Source organism: Pleurodeles waltl, chromosome 10, assembly GCF_031143425.1.
Source record: "Pleurodeles waltl isolate 20211129_DDA chromosome 10, aPleWal1.hap1.20221129, whole genome shotgun sequence".
Classification (NCBI taxonomy): Eukaryota; Metazoa; Chordata; class Amphibia; order Caudata; family Salamandridae; genus Pleurodeles; species Pleurodeles waltl.
In genome coordinates, this window is record NC_090449.1 from 963,818,591 (window position 1) to 963,833,230 (window position 14,640).

The 14,640-nt window shown below is 41.0% G+C and overlaps 1 protein-coding gene across 5 annotated transcripts in view; it reads right to left on the bottom strand.

The window, feature by feature from the left end:
- The window catches only part of ETV1 (ETS variant transcription factor 1), a 126,917-nt gene that overhangs the window by 15,809 nt on the left and 96,468 nt on the right, over positions 1–14,640 (bottom strand). For all 5 annotated transcript variants that reach the window (XM_069211790.1, XM_069211789.1, XM_069211792.1 and 2 more), the window contains 2 exons: positions 11,779–11,847; positions 9,213–9,281 (listed from right to left, as the gene is read on the bottom strand). In XM_069211790.1, coding sequence (XP_069067891.1) covers positions 9,213–9,281; positions 11,779–11,847 — 138 coding nt within the window. The remainder of the gene's footprint in view (positions 1–9,212; positions 9,282–11,778; positions 11,848–14,640) is intronic.

Genomic DNA, 14,640 nt, shown 5'->3' on the forward strand with positions numbered 1-14,640 from the left:
AGGACCTAAAGAGAGTGGCATGTCACACACCATAGAAAAGAATAGTGTAAAATATAAAGTTGTATCACGAAATAAAGTAAAATATAAAGTTGTATCACGAGTTTGCAACAGCAAAAAGTGTTAAGATAAAATTTCAGTCCAGTAATGACAGCGGATCCAAGGTATATACAACTCTCATTGTTTACGGCAGCAAACTCATTGAGTTTTCAGAATATTAAAGTGGTTTAAGAACAAAGATTACAAAAAAAAATATATATATATATATATATATGCCTTTCTAGTACTGTTACTCCTTTTTGATAGCGGGCAAGCCTGAAAGTCCAACCCATTTTAGATCTCGAGGTCTGTTGTCAAGCATGCATGTTGCAAGCTTGGAATTACTGAGGCACCAACATTCCAGGGGTAGCAGAACTGAGATCACACATCCTTCTTCCCACACAAGACATTGCAGGATTGACTTATTATCAAACAAAAAGACCATCAGGGGGCATCACAATTTCTACTGTGGGCTAGAAAGGCAAGGACTAAAATCTACAGGAAGTAAACAGGACACCAAAACTCCAGTTGTTTCTATTTAATTGCAGCTGCCTTCACTTTACTAAGAACATTAAAATCCTAATTGATGTCCAAGGTCGCCATCCAAGCCTATTCCTTTTTATTGCACAATATATTGGATTTGATTCACAAACTGCATTTTGTAGTACATTTTGTAGTACTACAAAGTGCTATTCACAGACTGCTCTTTTGTATTAACTTGCTTTAGAATATATTTATTACTTTTCAGTATTCAGAAATTTCACTTCTAAACGAAGTCCCTGCCTCCATTATTTTCTATGGGAGGGTGCTGCATTACCAGAGGCTGGACAAGTGTAAAGCTGGACTTAGCACAATCCAGTAAGTTACTACAAAAGTGCATTTAGTGAATACTGACAAGTAGTAAACTTACTCTAAATTGTAAACGTACTCAAAAGTGTAAATTTCCTTTATGACTCGGGCCCATAATTCTGATCCCTGTGCAAACTAGGATCGGACTGGAAATGAACAGCTGACTTAGAATAGGGGCCACGTGGTCTTAGCACAAAAGAAAGGACCTGCTAAGTACGGTAAAGAGCCACAAATATTGATGGTATCCAGGTACCCCCTGCTAGCCTAGGAGTCATAGGCTGGTGAATTAAGGATAGGGGGCTCTACTGTTGGGCCCTTCAGTACAGCAGTATTGGTTTACCAGTGAACCTAATGTAGGATTGTTTGTGTTAGTAAGTGGGCAAAATAACTTGTCAAATAGGGCAGGTGTTTTTATTTATCTAAATGATCCTAATTGGCTATAATCCCTGCAACAAATGTACACCTTACCACTCTGTGATTTCAGTTATCATCGTTTTAAAACGCTGCTACTCAGCTGGAATTAAAACTGTTTCATTCGAAACAGATGACAAAAGGCGTCTAATCGTCACAGGGAATTCAATTTAAAGTACACAAATCCCTGGAAAGGGCAGATTCGGCATTTAAAAAGTAAAAGAAATAGCCACCACCAAATCGTGCCTCTTGAATCAACTAATGCGGTGGACCAATTAATGCTGTGATTTGCAGACTCTCTCTTTCCTGAAGATGCAAGTCTCACTAGCTGATATAAAATGCAGTTTAAAAAAAACACAGTCTTGATAGAGAGAGAAAATCTTGGTAAAATGCCCTGTCGCAAATGGTCTTCTCAGAAGGCAGCATCAAGAAATTCCCATCAATGTCACCGATGGGCATTTTACTTGTGACAGCGCTTTATTTCCAAGGCTGATAAATATTTTACATCTGCCCTGCTTTTGCTTGCAGTATGTATCTTCTTGGGAGGAACGAATGGCCATCATTTGCTCGTGGACAAAAGGACTTTAATAGCTATGGAGTGCTCACATAAAACCCCGTACACAGGACTAATGAGCTGCGGGGCGGACATCCTGTAGAATGGAGAAGCACAAGAATGGGAAATTAAGATTTATACGCCAAGTCTGGCAGACTCATTGGCTCAATACAAGCTAGGATAACACTGCTAAATATGACTTCCACTGGAAGCCATTAATATAACTAACCAGATTAAAATCGGATTATTTACAGGTATGACATAACAGTGGGAAACAACGATTGCTTGCTACTGTTGTGGCATCGTCAAAAGAGGTGCCACTGCCCCCGTGTTCCAAGCCTCACCTTAGTCCCCAGAGATCAGACTGAGGCAGCATTTTGGAGGCTGGTGTGCTAGCCTGCAGTCCATCGTCTAGGGATGAGGGCAGCGGGAGGGCGCATGCAGCCTGCGCGATCTGCCACATTTCCCTCTAAAATGAGGTCCACAGATCCACAATGACACAGGGAAAGCATGCTGCCCCAAACAGGAGCTCTGTGTAAACCACAATCCGCACCGTGCCTGCCTCCTGCTCTCACTGTCAGAGAGAAGGGAGCAGCTTTGACAAGAAAGTGGGAGGAAAGGCCTAGGCGGGAGTGGGGGTGGTTGCCGGAAGGCCAGGCAATTGATTTTTCTATTTGGGTGGGAGAAAGGTTAATGTAGATGGTGGAGGAGTAGGTGCCAGGAATTATCTATAGTGGGAGGAAAGGCCATGTTGTATATGGCTCCACGTATTTTTTCTTTGCTTTGCTTTAGATGTTGAAAGTGGGGGCAGATGATTTAGGGGTGCCATAAATATTATGTAATGATAGATGAGTAAGGTGTTAACTAATATGGATGTTTTTCACCTCAGGGTTCCGGGTGACATCATAGGCAACCCAAGCTTCACCCTTACTGTCTGTTTGATATCACTCAGCACCCACTGGTGAAAAGCATCCCCATTATTCAATGTTAATAATCTATAGGTTTATATGTGGGCCTCAAGTGTATCTGTAAACAGAGTGCAACTTCCCTAACACGCTATAGGGTGATGTGAGATACACCACATATTATCCTTTATTCCCAAGCACAATGTGCATAACTCCGTTTATCCTGGAGTTCATGGTAATGAGCAAAATCAAAATATGGTTTGTGTCTGTAATATGTGCCAAAAAAGTAAGCATGCACTGCTGCAAAAGGGTTTTATTTTCTTAACATCTACAGGGAGTGCAGAATTATTAGGCAAATGAGTATTTTGACCACATCATCCTCTTTATGCATGTTGTCTTACTCCAAGCTGTATAGGCTCGAAAGCCTACTACCAATTAAGCATATTAGGTGATGTGCATCTCTGTAATGAGAAGGGGTGTGGTCTAATGACATCAACACCCTATATCAGGTGTGCATAATTATTAGGCAACTTCCTTTCCTTTGGCAAAATGGGTCAAAAGAAGGACTTGACAGGCTCAGAAAAGTCAAAAATAGTGAGATATCTTGCAGAGGGATGCAGCACTCTTAAAATTGCAAAGCTTCTGAAGCGTGATCATCGAACAAGCAAGCGTTTCATTCAAAATAGTCAACAGGGTCGCAAGAAGCGTGTGGAAAAACCAAGGCGCAAAATAACTGCCCATGAACTGAGAAAAGTCAAGCGTGCAGCTGCCACGATGCCACTTGCCACCAGTTTGGCCATATTTCAGAGCTGCAACATCACTGGAGTGCCCAAAAGCACAAGGTGTGCAATACTCAGAGACATGGCCAAGGTAAGAAAGGCTGAAAGACGACCACCACTGAACAAGACACACAAGCTGAAACGTCAAGACTGGGCCAAGAAATATCTCAAGACTGATTTTTCTAAGGTTTTATGGCCTGATGAAATGAGAGTGAGTCTTGATGGGCCAGATGGATGGGCCCGTGGCTGGATTGGTAAAGGGCAGAGAGCTCCAGTCCCACTCAGACGCCAGCAAGGTGGAGGTGGAGTACTGGTTTGGGCTGGTATCATCAAAGATGAGCTTGTGGGGCCTTTTCGGGTTGAGGATGGAGTCAAGCTCAACTCCCAGTCCTACTGCCAGTTCCTGGAAGACACCTTCTTCAAGCAGTGGTACAGGAAGAAGTCTGCATCCTTCAAGAAAAACATGATTTTCATGCAGGACAATGCTCCATCACACGCGTCCAAGTACTCCACAGCGTGGCTGGCAAGAAAGGGTATAAAAGAAGGAAATCTAATGACATGGCCTCCTTGTTCACCTGATCTGAACCCCATTGAGAACCTGTGGTCCATCATCAAATGTGAGATTTACAAGGAGGGAAAACAGTACACCTCTCTGAACAGTGTCTGGGAGGCTGTGGTTGCTGCTGCACGCAATGTTGATGGTGAACAGATCAAAACACTGACAGAATCCATGTATGGCAGGCTTTTGAGTGTCCTTGCAAAGAAAGGTGGCTATATTGGTCACTGATTTGTTTTTGTTTTGTTTTTGAATGTCAGAAATGTATATTTGTGAATGTTGAGATGTTATATTGGTTTCACTGGTAATAATAAATAATTGAAATGGGTATATATTTGTTTTTTGTTAAGTTGCCTAATAATTATGCACACCTGATATAGGGTGTTGATGTCATTAGACCACACCCCTTCTCATTACAGAGATGCATTTCACCTAATATGCTTAATTGGTAGTAGGCTTTCGAGCCTATACAGCTTGGAGTAAGACAACATGCATAAAGAGGATGATGTGGTCAAAATACTAATTTGCCTAATAATTCTGCACTCCCTGTATGCTAACACAACAGAATGTAGTTTAAGTCCAGGAGGAGAATGTAAAAAGTGATGTGTTAGGTGTTTGGTATTTGTATAGTCTGCCACTGTTAAGGCTCGTTAGGAATGCTAGTTGTCTGGTTCTTGCAAGTCACTGACTGTGTTCTGGAATGCTGGTGTGTCATGCATGACTTTATGGGTTAGTTGCAGGGATTGATGAGTCAGCTTAGCTCTATAGGCCAGAAAGATGCCTGTTACTATTGGTCTTGAGGAAAATATGCTCTGTGTGATTGAATGGCTGGGCATGTTTGCATGTGTGAGAAACAATGCACATAAAAGTTTCTACATCAGCTGAACGTTTCTCTCTCAACCAGTTTTCTCACCTGGCCTCATTCCTGTAGGTGTAGCAGTAGCCGAACACCAAGAATGACAGACCTCAACAGTTGATGTCACACACGACATAGCACAGATCACACCTCTAATGATTCTGGTGTTAGCAAAAGTGATCAATTTCATAAATGCTTCATACACTGGCTGTAAAACCACATATAAAGAGCCATTATACAATTGGAATGTCTTTGACATTTTCCTGATGATGACCATGGGGAAATATCTAACACTGAGGTCGAAATATTGTCATTTCCAAATCTTTGGACTGTTTTTACATCTTTGGATAGGGAACATCAGGAAACAATTAGCGAACTATCCAGGTCTCCTGTTACTCATAATTTATTGATAATCATTGTACTTTCCTTTAGGTGCCTCATTCTGTTTTTGCCACTTTTCACGTCTGACACACTAGAACTGTATCATCACTTTACTCACTAACGCAGCACTTTTTTTTTGCGTATTGATTCCTGTATACCTACTTGAGGCGCGAAAGGAATCACTTCTTTGAAGGATGTCCAAAAGCAAAGGCCTCCACAATATTATTGAGTGCCAGTGCGCAGAAGTTCATATAAGAAACGGAGAGATTGTTGCATGATACCATCATGATTGTCAGACGAGCAATCAAGGTATGGAACAATCCCAGAGGGCACAGCAATATTTTTTTGTAGAGGCTACTATAACGTTTAAATATATCTGACCATTTTGCAAACTGCTTGCATTAGTGTAATTGAGGGTATTTTGACCATTTCCCCATGACCCCGGAAGACATTTCAGTGTTACGGTTGTGTCAATTCCACCTTTGGCGTGGTTTCCTTTTTACTGCAGTTATTGCAGATATGGCTGAACTGTAGAGCCTACCATTTGTACTGCTGTCATAGACTTGCGGAAATTCTAGTCTACCTATCAAATTTTCTGTGAGTGTGGTCTCTTCATTTTGTTCTTTAAAATCTGTCCCTTCTATTTTGCAGGTTATAGAAACGTATACATCTCTCATTTTAAATGATAAGGAGGCAGTCATTTTTAACTATGCTTCATGTTATAGTTGAACTTAAAATGGAGTATACACGAGTCACGTACGGTGTGCAGCACGACTAAGGGAAATGTGCCATTGTACACTGAACTATGCTTCCTATTGTAAGCAGATACATTTACATAAGGGAAAAAACTTATATTACACCACAAGATACATGGGTTCATCACCCCATGTTATAATTCCTGCTTCAATGTAGATATAGATGCATACAGAGGTGTTTGTGCCTGCTATGAAAGCTTTAAGAAATGTCATGAAAAATGTACATACTTCGCCACAGTATAAATGTGCAAATTACACCCAGTAAACAGTGCTGCTTCTATGCTCATATTGCTAATTAGAGAGGTTTTCTCTAACCAATAAAACTTTACCAAGTGTCGTTTGCAAATATGTATGTGAAAGTTAATTTTTTTTAGTATATAATAATCAGCCTTTCAACCTTTCTCCGTTCCCTCCTATCTCTGTCTCATCCCATATCTTTCAGACCTTTGCTGCGCATTACTCGAACTAACAGACACACACGACCACTACTACAAAAACAACTCTCAAATCAATTCCCATCATTCTATCCCTCATCCAAACTCTACTAAACACAGAAGAAATTAAGAGCACAACCTAACACAACTAATGTACGAGTAAACAAAAACCCATTTCTAATCTGCTAACTATTAATGTTTAATCTTGGAAACCAGAGGAGCACTTTAACGCCTTGTCAGGGATTATAAGCACTATTTAAATACAATTACAAATGTCCGTCCTCTTTTCTAATAAGCATTTAATTTGCAACTTATTTCATACACTGGACACTTTTTAGGTCCAGTAAGTATAATTCAGATAATCGTCAAAATTGGATTGATTTAAAAATCGATCCACAGGAGTCATGATTCCCAGGGGCATACTTATTATACCATGATTCCTAAGGTTACTGGATAGCTTCCATGTTGTATTAATTCTCCCAAAATGAAGGTATAGCAGCTGAAAAGCCGTTCTTGTTTCGTTAAATGGCTACTGCAGTTGCATTGGATTTAACTTCAAGAATGTCTCTCACATGCGGGACCACATTACATAACATGCAGCGTTCTAAAATATACATATGTAGTATCTAGGTAGCAGAAATCTGGTTAAGGGACATGTAAGGACTACTGGGCGGTGGAAGATGAATCAAGTTGTTGAGTTCATCAAGTGGAACAATACACATTTTAATTACATTTTCCAGCAGATCATACGTGAACAGAGATCATGTGATTTGGCCAGAATCACGCTATTGGTTTGAACGAATTGTCTGAATTAAAATCCAGAATCCAAAGTCACAATTCCTTGGCTGGATAGTTCCACTATCTTCTGTTTGATCTGGTGAAGCTGCACACAGGCTGTAGCGTGGGCAGGAGAAATCTGGAGGGCAATTGCCCTAAGCTGAATTCCACTGGTGCAGTTTCTAAAATATGACTTATTGTGTTTTAGAAAATTGCTGCAAAAGGAAGTAGATTTGATGTATTAGGAACTAACAGAGCATTATTTTTGTGCATTCTACTCTATAGTGACCATGTTACGTTGTTTTCGTTGGTACCTTTTCACAGTCCCTTTCAAATGCAGAGGTCTAACATCAGGACGACGTCCTATATTATTCCATATTAGAAGCAATCAACTCATAAGAACAACTAACGCTAGATCTTTTACAACAAGAATTGGCAATGCCAACAGGTCTGGATTTAATGTGGGAACACAGGCAAACATAAGGATTTACAAATAATTTTCATATAGTCTGCATGCACAAATGTTTTTCGACACATTAAAACTTGCTCAATCGGATTTTCCTACACTGGCAAAAAAAGTTGAACAATGGATTGCTTTCTGTATAAAATACATAGAGGAGATGGAGAACTTAGTGTGACAAGCGGCTTGACGACTGAGTCTGTTTAGATGCAAATAGTCCCTCGTGCTTTGAAATGGAAGGACCTCCTGGAAGGTGGAATGATACACTAAACAGCCAATAGCTTGTAGGGACAGAGTAATACTAGTTCTTTAGGGGAAGCCGAAACAAAAGCTGAGTGTTTTTAAGAACTGATAGGAGCATGGCAAGAAAAACGGCTGCGCTGTCAAGCCAGACCTAAATAAAAAACAGCCAACAGAATATACTGAGTAATCGCCCAAAAAGCCAGAGTAATTAGCCTGTTCGTCTGCACTCCAGCTGACCTGCAAAGAGCAAGACCTCAGCCAGCACGACGGCAAAGAAGATTACGATCTGGCCTTGTGTTCCTGCAGACTGACCTCAGACCTTTACAATGGGATGTCAAATGAAAATCAAAGGTAATTCCACGACTAATAAACCCATTTGAAGTGCCAGTGTGCACCTACCTCATCCTGAAAACATCTCTCTAACAACGTTTCTGAAATATTTTCCCCGAGATTAAGCAGAAGCAAATACTGCATCCCTTTCTGCTTGCTTTCTTAATTTATCAGGATACCTTCCAATTAAATATCTAACAAAGAGCAATGACTGCACACAGCCTAATAAGTAGCAACTGCTTGTCCTGTCTGTGAGCCTAACGTGCACTATTACAAAAAGACTGACAATAATCTCTCTTCCAATCAGAGAGAAGCAGGATGGAATCAAAATAATATTTTTAATAAAGAAAATGTATTCTGTAGCCAAAACGCGCCTATGGATAACTGCCAACAGACTGCGCGCTAAGTCCCAAAACAGGAAACTGCGCTGTGCGGATCAACCCTCCAGAGGCCAGAATATAGACTGCCCTAAATGCTTCTATTTTTTGGGCTGTGCTAGTTGGCACTAAGATACTGTGTAGCATCACAGTACACGTCTGGGAGAGGCATTTTACTTTGAGTCATTTCTTCTTACAGCTGTGAGTCCTATTGTACACAGCAAAAAAACAATATCTCATTCAATCAATATTAGACATTCAAAAACTCTTATTTTGCTGCTTACAACCAGTACTACCTGATGAAAAAACGGTGCAAAATATACCAAACTTCAAAAAAATGTACTTTGGCGCTCCTGAGCGCCTCCGTGCAAAACAGAAGAAAGGACATAACAGCATTACCGCTGGAAATCCCAGGACACATTCTAAAAATATATATATATTTTTTTTTACAAAATGAAAGTCAAGAAGGCATTTACAAAAATGAAACCTGAGACAAGTATTGTGACATACCATCAAACTTCTCAGGAACCACGCAGGTGTCGTCGTAGAACTGTCTGGGTCCCTTTTCAAACAGGCAACCTGCACACGAAATAATATCAGATTTATTGTCACCAGCAACCCCTTACAAACCCTCGATGATGTCTGCAAATGGTAATGAACGTGATTGACTGTGAACACTCAGTAGCACATATCATTCTGCAAGAGGGGGTCTGGTGTGTTTGTTCGCACCACGTTGTGGGGGTATATGAATGTTTGTAGAGAGAACATACATTGATTTCTTAGTATCAACAGACCGGGAACATCTGTTCCTCTTACTGGAGAGTGAATAAAAGACTGAACATCTAGGACAGTGTTCACAAAGGAAGTATTTATCAACGTTGATAGATTATTCATTCACCAATGTCACTTCACTCTCGTGTGCACTGATCACTCTGCCGGTCCTTTCAACTTTTATTCTCTATATGAACCGGTTATCATTCTGCCTTGTATCATGTTGTTGATCCTAGGAGGCCTGAGATTATTAAAATAAGCTTTTCTTGTACCCTCAGATTGCACAGTCCCCTCTGTTGTTGCACCCCAATTGGATGTTTTACTGTAGCTGTCCAACTGTTAACAACCAAATGATGTTAGTGGCCGATTCCTTTGGCAACATTAACTTGTTTTATACTCTGATTTCTAGTATTGCTTGCACATTATGGTGAATTACGTTTAAATGGAAAACTTTATTTCTTGCAACACTGCGCTTATGATTTAACACGTTGAGAACCCCACTGAAAGGCATTACCTGTCACTGCGCATTTTGAGACAATATCGTGTCACAGTGCACCACAGAACATCCTTTAATGACGTAGCGCACTGTGGAACAGCATTACATACTGTGGAGCACAGTAGTGCAAAATTACGTCACAGTGCACTCTTTCAGAGCTTTTCGTTTTAGAGTGTGCTGACACGTCCGACACAGCGTCATATGTCACTCTGCACTGTGACATAGCATTGCACATCACTGCGCACTGAGGAGCAGCCACATGTATCAAAGTGTGCTGTGACACAGAATTGCACTTCATAGTGCACTGTGTACAAGATTTAACACCACTGTGCCAAAACATTATACGTCACAATGAACTGTGGCAGAGGAGTATATGTCAAAGTGCATAGAGGACTGGGGTGCCGCTGAGGTAGTTCTAGGCACAAAGCGCACCCCCAAAAAGGCACGGCCCCTCCTCTCACAAGGTGCATTTGTTTTTTTTAAAACAGAAGGTTTGTCTGACAAAAACAAATACAGTGTTTAGGTGCCTCGGGTTATATTAAAACCATGGCTTTCAGCTCAAAATGATTGTGAAAACCCTTTTACTTTTCTGGAGGTTTTACTCAAATTTTACTGGATACTTTTAACAAATATAGTGCTCGGCGTGCTGCACTGAATACACCAGATAAAACTTTTCACATTCCCACTGTCCTTATAAAACTCAAATTTCGTGTGAGCATGCAGAGCAGGAAACCTCTCTGTAAACTAAGTGTATGCAACATAATTTGGAAAGCACACAGACAGTGTATGTGCACTTAATCCACAAGCACACAGCCTACTTTGGTGAGACACAAAACATAAGCTCTTAAAGTTCTTTAAAAAAAATGACCTGCTTTGCCTAAGCCTCAGAGTCACTGCTATTCGCTGGCTCTTGCAACTTCTGGGATAGCAGTGCTCCCAAACAGAGCCTGCGAGGTCACGTACCAAAAACTCTGAGATGGTCTTAAGCTCACTCATCCTTTTCAGTGGGTCGCCTAAAGAATATGGGGCTTATTTGCAAGCCCTTTGCGCCACTGTAGCATCATTTCTTTTTATACAACTGTGATGCAAAGCAGTCCCCTACAATGCCCCACATTAACAAACTGTACTGCACCAGTTTGTAAAGTCTAGTGCGACATTATACCTGCACCAGGCACAATGTATGCAAGGTAGGTGTTCTCCCATTAGAAGCAATGAAGAACTAGAGCAGTGAAATATAGAAGATTTCACTGCGTCGTTCTCGCCTTCACAGCATCAAACATTTAACGTCTTCTCAGAGCAGGTGTTAAAGTGATGCAAAGCTTTTTTAAATGGAAGCCTTCCATGGATTGCTTGACAAGCATCATTTTTTTGATGCTACTCAAGCAAAGCGTTATTTTTGTGCCACAGATACGTCAGAATTTCGGACGCATCAGCGCAAGAAATCTGACGCATCAACAGCAATGCATCAGATCCTTGTAAATAAGCCCCTGTGTTTTTAACTAAGTCATGACACGACTGCCTGTGACATAACAGCAAAAACAGACTGTTCTCCTCAGCAATTCGCCTACAGCTCTGAGGTGGGGGATCGACAACAGAGAGGAACACCAATTTTATGTCCTTGTGTTACATCAAGAAGCATTCATAGAGAACGCGTCTTGCCACTGGAATGTACTGGGATCCCTCAATTTGAGCCGTTCAGACTTAGTTAAACTTGAAGAAAGTGAAAGGCACTTCAGAGAGAAGATTGGCTCCAATACCTCAAAGGGGGAGCGAACTACATCAAACTGCTAGTGAAAGCGAAAAACATACCGTCTGTCCGGTTCGGGTGGGCTAGGAATCCGTCTGGCCTCATGTAAAGGGAATGGCAGCTAGGCACTTCTGAAAGAAGAAGATGTTAACTGTCAAAGGCGTCTCTGGAATTGAAAGCGCGCAGGTTATCAACGAGACAGGCAGCAGACAGGGGAATAACAGAAAAGGGCTTTAAATCACCGCGCGGTGGGACCTGTCAACACATAGTTAGCATGTAAGCAGAATGGCACACAAAGCAGAGCACTTGTCCGCTAACAGCCCCACTCGACCTCAAAGTGACCTTGAGCTCATCCAAGCAGAAGAGCAAAATCTTACAAACAAGAAATGAGACATCAAATACAGATGAGGAAACACCTCATTTTGTTTCTTTACATAGACTTATACTTTGAGCAGGAATGAATGCAACACAGATATGTCCTGTACTACAGGGAGTGCAGAATTATTAGGCAAATGAGTATTTTGACCACATCATCCTCTTTATGCATGTTGTCTTACTCCAAGCTGTATAGGCTCGAAAGCCTACTACCAATTAAGCATATTAGGTGATGTGCATCTCTGTAATGAGAAGGGGTGTGGTCTAATGACATCAACACCCTATATCAGGTGTGCATAATTATTAGGCAACTTCCTTTCCTTTGGCAAAATGGGTCAAAAGAAGGACTTGACAGGCTCAGAAAAGTCAAAAATAGTGAGATATCTTGCAGAGGGATGCAGCACTCTTAAAATTGCAAAGCTTCTGAAGCGTGATCATCGAAAAATCAAGCGTTCCATTCATAATAGTCAACAGGGTCGCAAGAAGCGTGTGGAAAAACCAAGGCGCAAAATAACTGCCCATGAACTGAGAAAAGTCAAGCGTGCAGCTGCCACGATGCCACTTGCCACCAGTTTGCCCATATTTCAGAGCTGCAACATCACTGGAGTGCCCAAAAGCACAAGGTGTGCAATACTCAGAGACATGGCCAAGGTAAGAAAGGCTGAAAGACGACCACCACTGAACAAGACACACAAGCTGAAACGTCAAGACTGGGCCAAGAAATATCTCAAGACTGATTTTTCTAAGGTTTTATGGACTGATGAAATGAGAGTGAGTCTTGATGGGCCAGATGGATGGGCCCGTGGCTGGATTGGTAAAGGGCAGAGAGCTCCAGTCCGACTCAGACGCCAGCAAGGTGGAGGTGGAGTACTGGTTTGGGCTGGTATCATCAAAGATGAGCTTGTGGGGCCTTTTCGGGTTGAGGATGGAGTCAAGCTCAACTCCCAGTCCTACTGCCAGTTCCTGGAAGACACCTTCTTCAAGCAGTGGTACAGGAAGAAGTCTGCATCCTTCAAGAAAAACATGATTTTCATGCAGGACAATGCTCCATCACACGCGTCCAAGTACTCCACAGCGTGGCTGGCAAGAAAGGGTATAAAAGAAGGAAATCTAATGACATGGCCTCCTTGTTCACCTGATCTGAACCCCATTGAGAACCTGTGGTCCATCATCAAATGTGAGATTTACAAGGAGGGAAAACAGTACACCTCTCTGAACAGTGTCTGGGAGGCTGTGGTTGCTGCTGCACGCAATGTTGATGGTGAACAGATCAAAACACTGACAGAATCCATGGATGGCAGGCTTTTGAGTGTCCTTGCAAAGAAAGGTGGCTATATTGGTCACTGATTTGTTTTTGTTTTGTTTTTGAATGTCAGAAATGTATATTTGTGAATGTTGAGATGTTATATTGGTTTCACTGGTAATAATAAATAATTGAAATGGGTATATTTTTTTTTTTGTTAAGTTGCCTAATAATTATGCACAGTGATAGTCACCTGCACACACAGATATCCCCCTAACATAGCTAAAACTAAAAACAAACTAAAAACTACTTCCAAAAATATTCAGCTTTGATATTAATGAGTTTTTTGGGTTCATTGAGAACATGGTTGTTGTTCAATAATAAAATTAATCCTCAAAAATACAACTTGCCTAATAATTCTGCACTCCCTGTATTCACGTACATCACAACTAGGGACTTCAAAAAGTAGCACTCGAGATGGTTGTATTAATCAACTCTAATTTGTAAAAATAAAAATATACATATTGGCGATTTTGTTTTTCCTGTAAAGCAAGTAGAAAAATAAAATTCGGGACAGATTTTTTGACTCCATAAAATCCAATTAAACCCCTCTACCAAGATCTTCACTCTGAGAATCAAGACACAAAGTACTTTGGCGGGCATGAACATCCTCACTGGGAAACACACACACTTAAAATTTGCATTAAATGAAACTTTACAGTCATTTTTTTGAAACAGCAGGTGCTGAACTGGGCACACACTTCACTGACAAAGGCATCATTAACCAAACATAAAGGTGTTCCAGATACACCAGATGTTTAGCAAGCATTAGCAAAGCCGACAGATCTAGCCTTTGCAAGATCTATTTATCTATCTATCTATCTATCTATCTATCTATCTATCTATCTATCTATGATAAAACAAAGGTTAAAGTAATATTAAGTTAGGTGAAAATGTCAGTGTTAACATAACGTTTTAAACTCAAAACCCACTGAAATTCACCAGTTATAGTTATAACTCACGCCCACACCATGTGTGCATTCCCATTACAAGACCGTGGTCTTGTCATCAGAGATGTCAAAACAGATATTGCAATGATATTATCAATCATGTCACAGAATAAATAATTAGTGTTGTAATACATAAAGTCATATGCAGTGTACAGCTTAGACACTCAGACAGTGGAGCTGGCCACTGCACCTAACCCCTTGCGAGTGATTTACCCTCTGCAGCACACACTTTCTGGAATGTGCAGTGTGTGGTTTGTCTCCAGGTTGTGGCTGCATTAAGGCAGACTTACTGACTT